Below are 16859 nucleotides of genomic sequence, written 5' to 3'. Positions count from 1 at the left end.
CATAGCGTAATAGGTTGTACATTCTCCAAGGCCACTACTTTTCCAAAGAGATTAGTTTATCCAAAAAAAGTGAGAAAAGAAAAAAAAAAATGAAAAAGATCATAAGTGCTTGATAGAGTTCAGACTGACGTATGAATTTTATAAAATGAATCTTTATTGACAGATAGTTCTGTACGGCTTGGTTCCGAAAGCACAAGAAAATAAAATTAGACTTGATAGCTTATACGGGAATGACCCACTCTAAAAACACGCGCAGTGCCCGTTGCAGGTTTCGTTAAAATTACGTAAAGAAAATGGAAAGATAAAGAAAAAAAAAGGGATCGCTGAAAGAGTACAAGGTTTGAGTTACTCTTGTTTTACACGAGTAGGCATCTTGCAATTGGATAAAGAAGCCCTATTTGGCCATAAAAATAGCTTTCCATATCAACCTAATTGAGAGCTTTATAGGCCACAAGCCGTCTAAAGTTCATTTTTACTAGTGGCCTTGCTGTCAGTAGAACAAGACGAGCATAAAAAAAAAGGATTGTCAATTTAGCCAAATCATTTGATCGTAAGACCTTGATGGACGGGGAGTCCATTTACTTGATAAGCTGACCCCCTTTTTTTATTCTAATCGGCGTTTCAAATTTTGACTTGAAGGTCTCTGTCACAAGTCATCGGGAGTTGATGTATTCCGTTATGGTGTGAGAAAGTTTAGAAGCTTTGGGGTCAATGGTTAGGATAGAGGTTGTATATAAATTAAGTAATTTTGTATAACTTTTGCTATGGCCAAACCATATCATTTACTTTTTTTAGTAGCCGTCAAGAATTAAACATTTAGTTTGTTCTTTGGAAAGCATCTATAAAGTTCTTAGAAAAAAACATGATGCGCCCATTATCTAATTTAATAAACAGAAATAAGAGCACAGACGTATTGATCCGAATGATTGGATCTAGGGTGAATCACATATTACAAGTCTTTGTCTTTCATTGTTTATAGTAAATAAAATTTAACATCAAACTGTGAAAAGGGGGTTCAAGTGTGGGCGTCTTTGTTTAACCTTTCGTTGATATACCAGTGATGCTATGATTAAGTCATAAAAATTAAAGTTTTTTTTTTGTTTTTTTTGTTTTCTTGTCAAGCAGGACATGTACTACACTCATATATCGGAGGTTCTTTTTTTTTTAAAAAAAAATAACAAAATATTGCCTTTGTACTAACAAAATGAAAAACAGAGATATTCACTCATTTAAATCCAAAGGATTTCTATCTTTTATCAATCCCTAGTGATGAATAATAATATACGTTTGACTCGTAACGGAGTTTACTTTTGAACCTACACATTGACAAAATGTCAACAATGTCATATGCTTCAAAAAAAAATTTTTTTTTGTGTATGTGCCTCAATCAAGTTGTTTGATCGCACAGTCCACTTTCATTATAGCAGATCAATTTAAAGTTAAATTTCAATTGTAAAAAAATAAAAGAAAAGGCTCTTATGAAATGATAACAGATGCGTATAGTTGAGCTATTTTATTGTATAGTAAAAGGAATGTGTATTCGATCTAGAAGTGTACAAGTGGATTCTAAGCATAAAATGGTAAAGCCGATTCCATAAGGAATCCTCCCCTTTTTAGTTTCTTAAATCGAAAGCTTATTTTCCGCCACCAATATAAATATGAACGTCTATTTTCTCTCTCGCTCTCTCTCTCTCTCTCTCTTTTCTTCACAACTTAATCTTTATTATGTCTCAATATATTAAACCTTTGAATTTACAAGGCGGTCAATGGTGAGTAAAAAAAGAAGCGATACAAATGACTTGTTTATTAACCCTTTCTTAGCTCCTGGTGCGGTAAATACGGCCACAAAAGACCCACTTGTCCACTGCTCAAGTAAACTGATGTTGGCTCTCTTTCTCTTTCATTCGTATCCTAAATATTATCAAAAGTACTTTTCACTGGCATACACACCTACCGCATACTCACTCTTTCCTCTTCCTAAACATTCATTTGTTCAAAAGTTGGCTTTAAAAAATATCAAAAAAAAAATCATAGATCCTCTTCATAATCTTTTGTACATAGTCTCTCTTTCATTCAATAAAAAATAAAATAAAATAAAAATACATAGTTTGTAGATCATTACAATGATACGGTTAGACCTTAAACATGACAACCTTCATTAGCTTACCGTTTCTTTCCAATTGACAGGCTCATGTCAAAGAAGTATGGATAATCAAGGACTTTAGAGTTATTCAAAAACAAAAGGCCTAAACTTACAACACTATTTGTGAAACTTTTTTCTAAAAAGAGCTTATTTTTTTTTCACATGTTCTACTTAAAAAATACGGATTCCCGCCAAAAATAGCTATAATTTTTTCTTTTGAAGTATAAAGGAAAAAAAAAGGGGAGGGGAGGAAGATTTCTTCACTGTTTTCGGAAACATGCAGAAACAAGAAAAGCACGCTGTTACACTACTCATAAATAGAACGCCCTCTTTTTTTTTTTCCTATTGTCATTAGATGAATACGATGGCCATCTATCAATCCCAATTTTACAGTTTACAAAGTTTAGTACTACTTTACAACCTATCAAAAAAGTTGGCTCGATGTTTTTTGTCACGTCCCATCATTCTGACTCCGTTCCCGTTTTGGTCTCAAAGAGAAAAGATCGGCTTATGCTTTAAATAGGATAAAAGGTCCAGATTGTACTGGAAAAGAAAAAAAAAAACCTCGAAAGTAAACAAAGTTGAAAAAAAAAAAGATAGAATTCGAGTGTGTAACTAAAAAAGATTCTCGACAAGTCGAACAATGTTGTTTTTTTTTTTTTCAAGAGATTTACTTTTCTTATGCAATTCTTTTATGCTGGAATAAGCCTTTTAAAGATGGGTTTGATCTATCTGTGAACATAGACAAACATACAACGTGAGTTCTCCTTTACAAAAAAAAAAAAGAAAAAAAAACTTTAACAAAACAAAGATCTGGACTTTTGCATTACTCTTGTACTTTTATAAAAGTGTTTACAATGGTTTTGTGCACCGAAACATGGCTCTTGTAGGATTTGTTGATGTAATGTAACTTTAGTTGCCAAGTAAATTCGTAAACATCCCTTTCTTGATGTCTGTCTTTGTTGAACTGGTTTCATCCTTGGTGTTTCTTCCAAAGGACATTCGAATGGATACCCTTCGTCTTTTAAACAAGGTATTTTTCACAAGGTTGTCTGTAGTTCCCTACGCTGTACAATTTCCTTATCTTCACGTTTGACTTGCATGGATCTCTTGATTAGCTGTCCTGTCACGATTCATATGGCTCTCCACTGTTTGTATGCACTGGCATAGTGTCAACTCCAGTCATCCTTTGCTTATTCTCAATAAAATGAAATGATTTATTTGCTTTCAAAACAACTTTCTCAAAGTGATATCATACGAGAAGGCTCCATAACTCACAAGGATTGCTATGTTTTACTGATGTCAACTTTTAAATCTATGGATTATTTAAAAAAGACAGTCATTTCCAATCCCACCTAATGACTGGATGCATTCATTTGAAGTCTATTGCATCCACTCTCCAAATTTTCATCATTTCCGTTGGCTATTTTTGCCTCAGTACAGCTCCTGGGACCTATCTTGAATTTGAATTCTTTTTGTATCTCCACACTCTTCCCCTTTCTCTCTTTTTATTCGCACTTTTTCTATTTATGAGAAAGGAAGAAAAATATCGAATGGACAACCCCACAAGTGTATTTAAACTTTGCTTTTTCATCAACACTAGCTTACTAGGAAATGATACAAATGTTGATGTCAAGAACTTGATCTTTGTCAAGTCTACCGCATGAAAAAAAAAAAAATCGTGTTTCATTTTTTGTTTTTACTTATATTGCACAATGAATTTGGAGAGCATAAACCCAATAGGAACTTCCCCGCCCCTCCAAACGTGGATTGACATGCAAACACAAAGTTACCATAAAAAGGAACACTTGTTCCTGATTGTTTTTATTGTTCACCTTGCTGTTGCTGTTGTGGTTGAAAAGGGCGTTCGGCAGGAGAAGTGGGAGGTTGCTGTTGCCAATAATTGGATGGATTGTTGGTATTGCCGGGATATGATTGATGATAAAATGGAGGTTGGCCATAAGGAGGGTAATTGGATGGTGGCAAATTACCATTATAACCAAGGTACCTTTGATTGTAAGGCATTGGCATTTGTTGATATTGTGGATACTTTCGAGGCTGTCTTGGGTTGGTTTGTGGGCTGGTTGTGGTATGATTGACGGGTTGTGGAGACAATGGCTGTACCAAAAAAAAGGGGGTTTTAGACAAATAATAGAGAATTTATAAACTTACATTTGCTTCACGTTTCGTTGTACTGTCTTGACGATAACTTGTAGCAATGGGTTCTTCTGTTTTTTTTTCTCCAGCAATTTTAGCGGTAGTAGTATCCTTCTCAACAGCAGCAGCAGCAGCAGCAGTAGTAGTCGTAGTCGTAGTAGTATCATCCGTTGTTGCAGCCTGTAAAAAAGTGAGTTGATGTCATGAACAATAAATGCCTTTTTACCTCTGGGTCTGGTGTATTTAAACAAGCTTGAATAAGGTTTTTACCTTCAGGCTTTGTTACAATGGGTTGTAGTTTTGTAGTTGTAAAGGTATAAACAAGTCCTGTTTCTGATACAACTAATAATAATACTTGTGTACCTGTCAAGGTGCTCAACTCATATGCCTTTTTATACGTTAATAAAAAAAAATGCATGTGTATACAATAGTATAAACATACCTTTTTCATAATACCCGCTTTACGTTTTGAAAAAGTAATATGTCTTCTGTTTTTATCTTCAATGTATTCAATCTTAATCTTTCTTCTTCCATTACGTCTTGATGGTTTATCCTCTGAATCATCAGAATCTTCGGGTTCCATATTTTCATTGAGCTTTTGACTAATAATAGAATAAATAAAATTGTTTCTTTTTATATCAAAAGTTGACTTTACGGTTTGATATTTAACCCGTCTGGTAACATTTATTTTTTTAGAAATAAAAAAAAAGGAGGATTTTTTTTCTGCAAAAAATTATTTTACACAAAAAAAGAAACAAGTGGCTTATTTTTACAAAAGACACTGTTACACGTTTTATTAGTTTATTGAGCTTTACCTATTTACAATGAGAAGTTTAGGTTCTCAAAAGAGTTTTATACTAAACAATGTCAAGAGGGGTACTTGAGAGTAATAATATTTCAAAGTGAGAAAGAAAAAGTGCTATTTATGGATCATTAAAACAAGATGGAAACATGTCTTTGTAACCAAGTTGTTTTCATCAGCAAGAAAATAAGATCAAAGGTAGTAAAGTAGTTCACGTAAAAATAGTCAAATTAAAAAAAAGGCTATTTAATTTCTATTCCAATCCTTATTTTTATATCAAAGTGCTGCATAAATTAAAATCTACCGTCTTATTTCTATTGGCTATCTCTCACTCCCATTCTCACTCTTTCACTTCAACTTCATTATTTCCAAAAATTAAAGTCGCCGTGACTTGTCGCAATCACGTATAATTTGTATTATAAAACTTTACAAAATGCGACTTTAATTTCTGGAAATAGTGAATGTTGATTAACCAATTGTTACACTCACAAGCACTCTTTCACAAACATGCTTTATTGAATTTTTTTTTTTCCCTTACTGTTACTACTGCAACTAAAGATCAGTTCTATTATTGAATAGTGGAAAACTCTATTAATTCATTTTTGCATCGAAAGCTTGCTCTACTTTTACCCTTTTGGGTATTTTGACAATAAGGGCTTTTTTTACTCCGAAAACGCATTACTGCCAAACAGGAAAAAAAAATGTGTATTTTTCTTTTTCTTTTTTTTTTTTTTTTTTCAATTTCCTCTCTTTCTTTCTTTATTATATAATGGCTTATAATTACACACATGATAATTCCAGTGAAGAATCTAAATTGAGTAGAAGAGATGATGAGTCATTTTATTCAGCTAGATCAGTTTTTAGTACTTCAAGTAGACTAAGCAAGATACCCAACGTAGTCAAGTCTTCTGTCAAGAATATACTTGGACGTGAAGCAAGAATAAAGAGCTGCGTAAAGAAACATATCTTGACAACAAGTCGTAGCAAAAATGAACTACTAAGAACAAGCAACCTATTTCAAAATAACCGACTCATACAACGTGCAGGACACGATAACGATAATGAAGAAGAAACACGACATATAATTAAGATAGTAATAAAAGATCTATTATTATTATAATTTATTAAATAACACCCCATAGGATAACAAGTCATCAATATTACAACAATTAGCACACAACAAAAGACCGATGAATAACATGGCAGATTTATATTATCAATTAACAAATGAATGCGATGATATAAAATACAATATAAACAAATTAACTTTAATACCAAATATTATTGACGGTATTCACCAAATGATGGAAATGATTAAAGACAAAAACAAGATTGGATGTGATGTACAACAATCAAATAAACGAATACAAGAATTATTAGTGAATATAAATGATAACAATACAATGATTGCAATACAAGACATCATCAGTGACATGAAACAAATGATGAACGAATGTGTGTGTGAATATTATAAAGAAGATAAAGTGATGGTGATACCTTATAAAGGTTATAGAATCGAAGATAAAAACAATTTGAGTTCAACTATACCAACTACAATAGAACACATGGATAAAGATGCTTACTGGTATAGAGATCATTTTATGAATAATCCAACCACTTGTCATTTTATTGGTTACCATCACAACGATCCAATATTTATATCTGCTGTAGTAGAATATATTCATCATAAAAAACATTACAGAATCATTTACAGAAGTCAAAAGGTAGCTTGGTTTTTTATTATTATTACCAATGCTAATTAGTAGCTTAGAATCATGTTCAACGAAAGATAATTCGGGATTCATTTTTATTAAATGAGCCTTCTTGTGATACCTTGGATGATATACCAGATACAACGTGGAAAACAGTAATTGAAACAAATTTTAATTTACCTTTTCATTCGCTAAAGAAGATGACGGATGATGTACTTGTAAAAAATGGGTTGGATCAAGAATTATTAAAATCAGATGAATGCGCTGTAACCTATTATTCTTGTATAATTTTATGAGTCACTCATAGTCTGATCATTTAGTTACAAAATGAGTATAAATTTGGTGTGTTCTTAATTAAAGAAGGCCAAACAAGAGAAGAAGAATGGCTTGCGAATGAACATGATTCACCTTTATTTCAAAACTTTCTTGATATCATTGGTACCCGTCAAGATTTGAAAGATTACAAAGGTTACACAGGGAAACTAGGCACAGAATGTAATGATTATTCAACACAAAATACAATTACTTATATATTATTAGGTGAAGTTACTTATGTTAATAAATGGCATGAGCATATAGTAGCTTATCATGTATCCACCCTAATACCCTCAAACCCTGGCGATCGACAACAAATAGGAAGAAAGAAATATATTGGAAATGGTAAGCAATGAGCATTTCTATATATGCAATCTATTTTAACCTCCCCAAAAGACGTGGTGTGTATTGTGTTTATAGAAGGAAACCAACCGTTTAATCCATCAGCGATCACATCACAAATGCAACATGTATTTATCGTTGTTCGTCAAGAACAAGACGATGCAGAGAAATTCTGGCGAGTTGAAGTGGTTGCTGCAGAGGATGTACCTCCTTTTGGTCCTCCGTTACCTGATCTGTTTGATAATGCTAATGACTTGTCCGAGTTTATCTTAAACAAGCGTAAGTAAATAACTAAGCTATCATTACCATCAAACTGCTCATACTCATCCTTATAGTCATTAATGCGGAATATGCTGCATTAAAAGCACCTAAACTAGTTCATATGACTACAATTGCAGGAGAACAACTACTACCACACATTGTAGAAAAAGGGTGGAAGATATTAGAAGAAATGAATAGAACAATCTGTTGTTCATCAGATTCTTGTAGTACTGCAAGCAGCAGTAATTGCAGTAGCAGTTGTTCATCCAAGAAAAGATCACATATCAAAGCGACATCCTCTATTTCTTCTTTTAGTACACACACTAGTATTAAAAGCTCAGTGGTCGATTCAAAAGTAGAACAACAAAAGAAAGGTCGACCAACAGAATCGGATTCAAATGGCAGTAACTCACATCAGCAAACATTCAAACAACGATTCTTTACTATTCCTGGTTTAAGAAAGAAAGAAACATAAATTTTTATTTACAAATAGTCAATCCTTTATTCCTCTTTTTCTTCTTCATCATTATTGCCTTTGGTATATTTTTTATGCTTCAATGCTTGCTTTCTATCTTTTTCTACTGTTTCTAAAAATGCAGGAATGGCTTCTAATAAATAACTGTAATCTCTTTTACTATCATCTTCTTCAAAATCTTCATTTTGTTTATCCATGATGTTCAATATAAAGAAATTCTGAAGTTCAGCTGGAGTCACTGTCAGATCTGGTATCATTTCGGTAAATTGATCGGCCAAGGTTTCTAATGCTTTGCTAGGCTTTACATCGTCTTCCCCATTTAAACTGCCATCCCACAAGAATCTCCAAAACATCTTTCGGATTTGATCTTTATCTGCATATCCCAACTCCATCTTCATGTCAATACGTCCAGGCCGTAAAAGAGCAGGTTGAAGTCGGTTGATATCATTACATGTCAAGAACACCATGGCGCCCTCTTGAGCAGCTACACCGTCTAGTGCATTCAACAGTCCACTCATGGTGATCTTTGAGCTCGTGCTATCGGTTCCAGACGAAGGATCCTTGATGATGCAGTGATCAATGTCTTCCATGATCAAGATACTGTTGTGTGGTACATCTTGAAGCATCACGTTAAACTTTTCATCGTCCATGGATCCCGATAAACTGATGATGGCCACGTTCATGTTGATCTTGCTTGCCACGGATTGTACAAAAGAGGTCTTGCCTGTGCCTGGAGGACCATAGAGCAAATAACCACGACGGTAAGGAATACCACGGCATGTATACCAGTGTTCACGGCGACGGAAGGTTTGAATGTCCCTCAGGATGCGTTCCTTTTGTCCTTGCTTTAAAATGACAGATTCAAAAGATCGGAGTTCTTTAGATCCAATGTTATTCCATTCAAATCCATCATATCTTGAAGGTAAACACTTGTAAATATACAACTAATACAGCTAGGTAAGTCTCTTTACACATCCAACTCATCTAACTTACCTCTCCGGTTTGCTTTGCATAATGTTCATTGATCCATTCTTGTACAAAGGATTTCAACAAGTTCAAATTTTGACCACGCATAGAGACCTCGATGCAAGTTTTTGAATTCATGGCACCCAAAAGATCTTTTAGATCATTCGAATAGTGGTTGTCCGAAGTGACTCCATTCTTCTTCTTTGTCACCCACACTTTATGTCCCTTGTATATCAGTTCATTTTGAGTTTCTTCCACTATTCAATACATTAGCATCAAAACAGGATGTGTCCACGATCACTTACAAGGATATAGTGTGAGTCGAGGTGGCTTTGATACATTTTTTGTATCCCACTCATCTTCTTCATCTTCCCAATCATCCTTATAGATACATCGACCTTCCACACATCTCAAGTCTCGAATTTGTGTTGTTCGAGAAGCAACATACTCTAGAATGGCATCATACCCGTTTTCGTTACTATCGATCTGGATGGAAACGTACAGGGATTCATTGAATTTGCCAATGATCCAATAAAAAAGTTGGGATACTTGACATCTGACAATCGCTATACAGCCGTGTTAATATCATGATCTCTTGTATTTTCTACAACTTACGAGCAAGGTAAACAATGAAACCCAAGCAAACAACATCGCTTCCGAAATATCGTTTTAAAAGGTTGAGTACTCTTTCTCCCAATAATGTGTTCCAAAAAGTTTCATCAGACATGTTTTCCAATAAAGTCAACAGCTTGTCAAACCATTGACATAGTTTGGCATAGTTGACCAGTCCTCGTGTCAAGTGTGTAGAAGGCATCGGAAAAAGTGAAATAAAAATAAAATGTAAAGAATAAAGAAAAAAAAAAGAGGGGAAGAGGGGCTGAGGCAATATATTTATGTATGAAAACCAGATATAACCGCAGCATGAAAAGTGGAACTGTCCTTTTTTTTTATAATTAAAAATAGCATCACAAAGTGCCTCAAAATAAATCTGTGTTTGGTAATTTCTAAAAATGGACGTCTTGGTACGGCAGTGTAAAATTTAGTAATTTTTTTGGAGTGGCGATTACTGTAATCCCGGTTGTTTTGAACTAATCATTCGTGGAAACAAACGGATTCTGTAAAAGGATCATAATGGCTTGATTTCAACTACAGTATAGGAATACACCACCTTTGTTATACACGTTGGATGAGTTTCGGTTGCGCAGTTCTTTTTCTGTGGCTGTACAGAAATTAAACACGTATCGCCACTTCAATCGATAAAGTTAACTTACTGTAATATACCGCAGCATAGGATTCCTTCAGAAATGTATCTGAACATATAGATGACATTTAAACAAAGAAAGATAGTTTTCATTTGGGCATGGAAATTAGAGTTGAAAAAAGTATCGTGTCCAAGTTTTATTTCTTTAGGTCAATCAAATACCGTCTTGATTTCCAGTACGACTTTGTTCAGCAACACTCAATATCTCTACAATTTTGTCTTGTTCTTCTTGACTTAGACTTTTCATCAAGTACTCATAGAATTGTGGATTATAATGTTGAAGTTCTAATGTAAAAACATGAGTTTTGTGCAATTGCAAAGACGAGATAAATTACCTTTAAGTGATTGTTCAAAATGGTCGTATGGGTCAAGTTCGTCCAAATGAGAATGATAAAGACTTTCTTCTAAAAGTTCAATCTCTCGCTTCTCTTGTTCTTTTTCATCATGCGCCGCTTCATGAGCTAAATATTCCAGGTATTCAGCGTCCTCATCTTCAACATCATCGTCTAAGTACGAAAAAATGCATAAGCATCATGACCAATATACACATCGTAAGATTACCTGGTTCATGTTCTTCTGTATCATCCTCATCTGATTCTTCTTCTTCTTCTTCGTTTTCATCCTCTTCTTCACTTACTGTTTCATCATTCTCGTCATTTGTGCTTTCTTCATCCCCTTCGTCAGCTATCTCAGTCTCTGAATCTTCTGTTCTCATCTGTCAATATTGTATGAATAGGATGCTTTTTCTTGTTTTACCTTCAGGTGCCTCTGGTAGCTCCTTGAACATCAAAGATAACCCATTCAGGATTTGAGGCCAAGTTGCTTGCAAAGAAGCTGGTATTTGATTTGCAGGTAATCTCAAAAGTGAGCAAAGAGCAACAATCGTCAAAGTTTTGTCATGAAGACTACAAAAAGAACTTTAATATGGAACAAGTTTCTTGTCTTTTTGTCAAACCTTGAAAGATCAGAAAGAGTTGAAAACCAAAGAGAAAAGAAACCTTGTGTCCAATGATTTTCTTCCAAGAACCCAAGCGTCAGAAGAGGATTGTAATAAATACAGTTGACTACAATCTCCAAGCAGTGCACCTTGAAGTCAATTGATTGAATATTGCCAGCAAGAATGTAGCGAAATGCGAGGTTTAAAAAGGATGAAACATACTTTTATCAAAAATAAATTTAGTCGAGTTATCAAATATCTTGTTTTATATCTTACTTGATCCATTTGGTCTCTGCAGTTCAACAAGACAGATTCTAACAGTCTGCAAGCTGGTATTCTATCATTTTCCTTCAATTCCTCATTGCTCATACATACTTCAACAATATCAAATACCATGTGTCTTACTTGATCATTTTTGATAAATACATCTTTACCAAACGTAATAAAACTGTACAGAGAGGGTACCATTTGATTCGCATAGTACTTTAGTCCCTCTCCATCTTCTTTAAAAGCCCTATAACAAAGCTCAAAGATAGGCCACATCGACTGACTCACATGTTTTGACGACAGAACACAAAAGGCAACCAACTCAAATATTTCATTGTACAATGCATAGGCTTTGCTTTCGATCGTACGCTGAATGATGGGTATCACTGTCATCTCAAGTTGTGAGAGTACGTCTTCTGTTGATTTCAACACCAACTGTTGAACGGTCTCTGTGACACTCATGGCTGTAACAATCTTATTATTGAATATCTCTTCACTGCCAGCTGATGGATTCTCGGATTCTTGATGAGTGATGATTTCCTCAAGAAGATGCAAATAGGTATCGGACAATTGTTTACAAAGTTCAACAGCAAAAGGTGAAAGCTGTTGACTGAATATCTCTACAAATTCCTCAAGCGCAGTAACCAAGACGTCCATGTCGACTTGGTTCATTAAGTTCAAAAGTGTTTGCATGACAAAAGATAAATGAGGTACTGTTGCATCTCTCACTATAAAAAATGGATTAATCAACATCTTATGTAAGGCAAAGGAGATGGCTCTATACCAGTCGTGTATCTTATCATGTGTTGTAAGGCCAATATCGCTTGGAACCGCACAGGAATTTCATCATCATTTAAACAATCCAATATATGAAGATAAAGGTTGTTCAGATTTTGTTCATCAGAAAATTCAAGGTCGCTAAAATATCTAACCAACTCACAAGCCTATCAAGTAAAGTGATTAGCTTTTTTGTTATAGTTTACTCTCTAAAGAATTTGTCTTTTTTTACTCTTGCTCGCAAAAAGGGGGATTTGCTTTTAAACTCGGGTAATACATGGTTAACAAAGAAGGGCTCCATCATAGGAAGAACACGCTTGCTTTCCAAAATAACAGGCGCTAAAGCTCCTACCATATACAAAGCGCCATCTTTATCACGTCCATTTTCCAAGACCTCTCCATTCAATAGGCTGTTTACAAAATTCAGTGTTGTCATGAACGTTTGCTTCTTGCGGTCTCTTACTAAATCAATTAGTAACAAGGTTACGTTCTGTTGTGGCATGTTAAATTCTTCAAGGATCTCTATATACACGTTTACTAAAAACAATAAAAAACAAGCCAAAGATACTTGCCGCTCTTTTTGTGGATATATTCAATCGCGTTTTCTGTCCAACACTGTTCATCCTTGTCTGAAAAACAGACAAGAGGAAAAATAAACTGTGCGATCAATACATTCACGTAATCCTTCATGATTTTCCATGTTGCTTTATGCTTTACGCATTCATTTAAAAAATCTGCAGAGGACGCCAGACATTTATCAGATAGATAGCACTCCTTCTTCATCCAGCGATCCAATTGATGCAAATAGGTTGTTAATATGTTGGAAGCAAAGTTAGCCATGAATGATTTGGCCACATTAGGCGGCTGCATCGTATACTTCTCCAACAAAACGTTCAAGCATGTATAAGCCCACTCCTTGGTTCCCTGCCAGCCGTATTTTTCAAAACCGGCATCGTTCTCTGGTAAAGCAGCCATGGGCCTTTCAATGACCTTGACAAAGAGTGAGCACCAGGGTACAAGAAACGTCATTTGATCCTCAAAACACGGTGGTAACTCCATCTGGATACTCGAATGATATATTTTAAAGCACAACTCTAGCAATTCTGAGGCCCCTGATTCAAATAACGTTTGACAAATGGCTTGAAGCACAGGAAAAGCAAGCGCTACAATCTTATAAAGTGGTTCTCGATTCTCTGCTGATTTCCATCTTGTTTTTTTTTCTGTTTAGCTTTCTTTACCAACAACACGCCTTTTTCGTTTGACTTACTGAAACACCTTGACCAACTCATAAAGTCCGATCAATCCGACCTGAATCGCTTGAATTTGGTCTGACACTAGACATTTTTCAAGACTTTGCATAAAATCAGGCCACTGATCTGGAAAATCAATGCATAGGATTTTATGTAAAGAAGCCGTCAAATGAATTCTATAAAAAAAGGGGGGTATGTCGTATTTTAGTTGTATCTCTCATCCTTTTCTTTCTTTCGATCTCTTACTGCACTGCGTTAGGCGTGTTAATGAGTGCTTGAAGGATGTTGTCCTTTACTGTCTGCTTATCTTGATTGCTTATTGTCTCGTCTTCCCAATCACTATACACACGATTTTTAAAGTAAATGGCCGCTAATAAAAAAAAAGTCAAAAACTGTCAAAAAGTCTCTTTGACAAAAAGTACCTGCTTGACGCGCTCCCAAGTCCAAATCTTGGGATGCTTGAATATACAACACAATGGGTAAGAACCCTTCAAGTGATTCGATCTATTAAAATAAAATTAGACATGTGTTATTCCAGACATACGAAAAGACATTACATTTCTAATGTTGATCTCTGCTTGTTTATGAACCTCTGGTGATGGGTGATAAGTCGCAAGAAACAACTGATAAACTGTATTTTGGTCCATTTTTTCGTATTATAAAAAAAAAAAGAAAGGAACAAAGCAGCATTAACGCGGTAATTAAATAGAATCGTACCTGGGAAATAAATTCACAAAACTCACATTTTTTTTTATTACAAGACATAAAATAAAAAGCAAAAAACAACGAAAAAAAAATAAATGTATTTATCGTGTTGGCATACCACGACCACGACCAGCACCAGGACCTGCTTGAGGCTTTTCACTTTGTGCGTTCTTGACAGTTTCATCAACTGACAAGATTAAGCAAGCAGCTTCTGTAGCAGCGGCAATGGCATTAATCTTCACAAGTGCTGGCTCCCAGACAAATGCCTCAAAGTTATCTGCAATTGTTTCGTTATTTATGTCAACACCATACCAAGTACCATCTATAGATATGAATATGTTATCAGAAAGAGTCAAGAAATTTGTCTTTTCTTTTTACCTTGAGCGTGTTTCATTCTTAATTTGTTCAAGATATCAGTAGCATCAAAACCAGCGTTATCACATAATTGTCTGGGAATGATTTCGAATGCTTTTGCGTAAGCTCCAATGATTAATTGTTGTTTTCCTTCAATAGTACGCGAATGAATGCGAAGGTATTTAGAGAGTTCCATTTCTGTAGCACCGCCACCAGCAACAACCAAGTTATTCTTAATTGCACGTCTAACAATCATAATAGCATCATGAAGGGAACGTTCAACTTCAGCGATAAATTGTTCGGCACCACCACGAAGGATCAATGTACAAGTCTTGGCTTGAGGACATCCTTCAAAGATATTGAAACGTTCACCACCTACTTGTCGTTCATCAAAGTTTTCACATTGACCCAAATGTTCAGAGCGTAAATCAGAACAAGTGGATTGAATTGAACCACCTACAGCTTGAACCACACGATCCATGTCATCCTTTGCCACACGACCGGCACAAAAGATATCTCGGTCAGCAAAGTATTGTGTAGCCAAATCACCAATGGGCAACTTGGACAACACAACCTTAGCACCACTGGCGACAATGGCTTCCAACTTTTGGAAAATGATTTGCCACTCAGCATCCACAATGGCTTGGTATTCGGACACTTGCTCCACACGTACTTCAGCATTATCCTTTTCGGCCTTCAATTCAAGTTCAACGTTGAGACACAAAATCTTGGGGTTCTTGAAAGATTTAGGTTGTTGTTCAAAACCTGCATAAGAAAAGGTTTTTTTAAAGGCAACACCGTTTACCAACACGGAGTCTTGCATAGCACCACCAGGAACTCGCTTGATACCAATCAAACGCTCATTTAAGCTTTCTTGGTCAAGAGACAAAACAGCATCAACAACCATCTTGGTAAAGAAGTCTTTTTGGGAGTAGATTAGCTTGGAATTCATAGCAGTGGCTGCACATTTAGAAAGTAAATCTCTAAACTCACTTTTACATATAAAATGCAACGTTAGTTTCTTTTTTTTTTTCTTTTTTTTTTATTCTTACGTTTCGTTGTTTCTATCAATTTGAACAGCCAATTCCTTTACTTTTTCAATTGCCTATGCAGGAAAAAAAAAAAAAAAAAAAAAACCATGAATACTTGAAAATCACTCATATCAATCGTCACTTACTAAACGAGCAGCAGCTCTATAGCCTTTAATGATAACGTGAGGGCTGACACCTTCTTCAATATAACCTTTCACTTCCCTTAATAATTCTCCAGCAAGTAAAACTACACTTGTAGTACCATCACCCACCTAAAGAAAAACAAGATTAAAACCTTTTTACGAAAAAAGAATATTCGAGAATTACCTCAGCATCTTGAGAACGTGCAATATCTACTAATGTCTTTGCAGCAGGGTGGACAATGTCAAGTAACTTCATGATGGTAGCACCATCGTTAGAGATAGTGACTTCACCTCTACTGTCTACCATTAATTTGTCCATACCTCTTGGACCAAGTGTTGTTCTGACAGTGTCAACGACAGCACCACAAGCGTTGATGTTTGAAAGAAGTTGTCCTTTGCCTTGAGAAGTGTCGGTACCTTCTTTTAAGAGAATAATTTGTGGTTGCTACATGAAGAGATGTATAATTAGAAGCCTGATTTCTATAAAATTCAAATAAAATCTTTCTTCACATCCAAAAGCATCTTGTGCAGTCATCTCGGAAAGGTAACTGGACGCGCTTTCATCAAATTGGGTTTTAGGAAACTGAGGAAAAAAAAAGCCTTTTTTTTCCTACAAAGGAATGGATGAAGGGGAATTATAAAAAATACCGTACCATCATTGAGCGTGACATGGTTTTAATGAAAGATGTGTTTGATGAATTAAAAATTATTTGACAGAAAAAAAAAAATAGTAAAAAGGAGAAAATATTGTGACTTTCTGCGGGGAGCAAATTGTTGTATGCACGTTTTCGTGGTTCTTGTAAGGCGACCTGCAATACTTTTACTTCAATTTCCGTTTTAGACGAAATTGAATTACAAGACAGATAAAAGTAGGTGTACATTTTCATCAGCAGAAATAATATACTCGGACCATAGTAACCTTTTATCTCCGTTATCCATTACTCACCTTTACTTCAAGTGG

At 35.1% G+C, this 16859-nt stretch overlaps 6 protein-coding genes across 6 annotated transcripts; 2 read left to right on the top strand and 4 right to left on the bottom strand.

Annotated features, from left to right (window-relative positions):
* Window positions 1–3092: 3092 nt before the first annotated feature.
* Window positions 3093–3239, top strand: RO3G_10961 (uncharacterized protein; the record flags this gene model as incomplete). The annotated part of the gene is made up of 1 exon (XM_067665545.1): window positions 3093–3239. The coding sequence occupies one exon, from the start codon at window positions 3093–3095 to the stop codon at window positions 3237–3239; it is 147 nt and encodes a 48-aa protein (XP_067521646.1).
* A 728-nt stretch (window positions 3240–3967) lies between these two features.
* On the bottom strand, window positions 3968–4984 carry RO3G_10960 (uncharacterized protein; the record flags this gene model as incomplete). Its single annotated transcript, XM_067665544.1, has 5 exons — window positions 3968–4261; window positions 4316–4480; window positions 4527–4642; window positions 4766–4902; window positions 4956–4984. 5 exons carry the CDS (start codon window positions 4982–4984, stop codon window positions 3968–3970), a joined length of 741 nt encoding a protein of 246 aa, XP_067521645.1.
* A 2606-nt stretch (window positions 4985–7590) lies between these two features.
* Window positions 7591–7758, top strand: RO3G_10959 (uncharacterized protein; the record flags this gene model as incomplete). Its single annotated transcript, XM_067665543.1, has 1 exon — window positions 7591–7758. The coding sequence occupies one exon, from the start codon at window positions 7591–7593 to the stop codon at window positions 7756–7758; it is 168 nt and encodes a 55-aa protein (XP_067521644.1).
* A 475-nt stretch (window positions 7759–8233) lies between these two features.
* RO3G_10958 (uncharacterized protein) lies at window positions 8234–9987 on the bottom strand (the record flags this gene model as incomplete). Its single annotated transcript, XM_067665542.1, has 4 exons — window positions 8234–9151; window positions 9201–9430; window positions 9479–9739; window positions 9789–9987. 4 exons carry the CDS (start codon window positions 9985–9987, stop codon window positions 8234–8236), a joined length of 1608 nt encoding a protein of 535 aa, XP_067521643.1.
* A 601-nt stretch (window positions 9988–10588) lies between these two features.
* RO3G_10957 (uncharacterized protein) lies at window positions 10589–14312 on the bottom strand (the record flags this gene model as incomplete). The annotated part of the gene is made up of 13 exons (XM_067665541.1): window positions 10589–10719; window positions 10770–10940; window positions 10996–11139; window positions 11191–11339; window positions 11777–11799; window positions 11927–12366; window positions 12423–12582; window positions 12648–12825; window positions 12954–13622; window positions 13683–13841; window positions 13912–14035; window positions 14088–14169; window positions 14223–14312. The coding sequence occupies 13 exons, from the start codon at window positions 14310–14312 to the stop codon at window positions 10589–10591; spliced, it is 2520 nt and encodes an 839-aa protein (XP_067521642.1).
* Window positions 14313–14471: 159 nt separating this feature from the next.
* On the bottom strand, window positions 14472–16779 carry RO3G_10956 (T-complex protein 1 subunit eta; the record flags this gene model as incomplete). The annotated part of the gene is made up of 6 exons (XM_067665540.1): window positions 14472–14692; window positions 14749–15716; window positions 15777–15829; window positions 15902–16027; window positions 16083–16343; window positions 16723–16779. 6 exons carry the CDS (start codon window positions 16777–16779, stop codon window positions 14472–14474), a joined length of 1686 nt encoding a protein of 561 aa, XP_067521641.1.
* Window positions 16780–16859: the final 80 nt, after the last annotated feature.

The sequence above is a fragment of the Rhizopus delemar genome, genomic scaffold, assembly GCF_000149305.1.
Source record: "Rhizopus delemar RA 99-880 supercont3.8 genomic scaffold, whole genome shotgun sequence".
Lineage (NCBI taxonomy): Eukaryota > Fungi > Mucoromycota > Mucoromycetes > Mucorales > Rhizopodaceae > Rhizopus > Rhizopus delemar.
The sequence above is the reverse complement of the archived record's forward strand: the minus strand, read 5'-3'. Positions and strand labels throughout refer to the sequence as shown.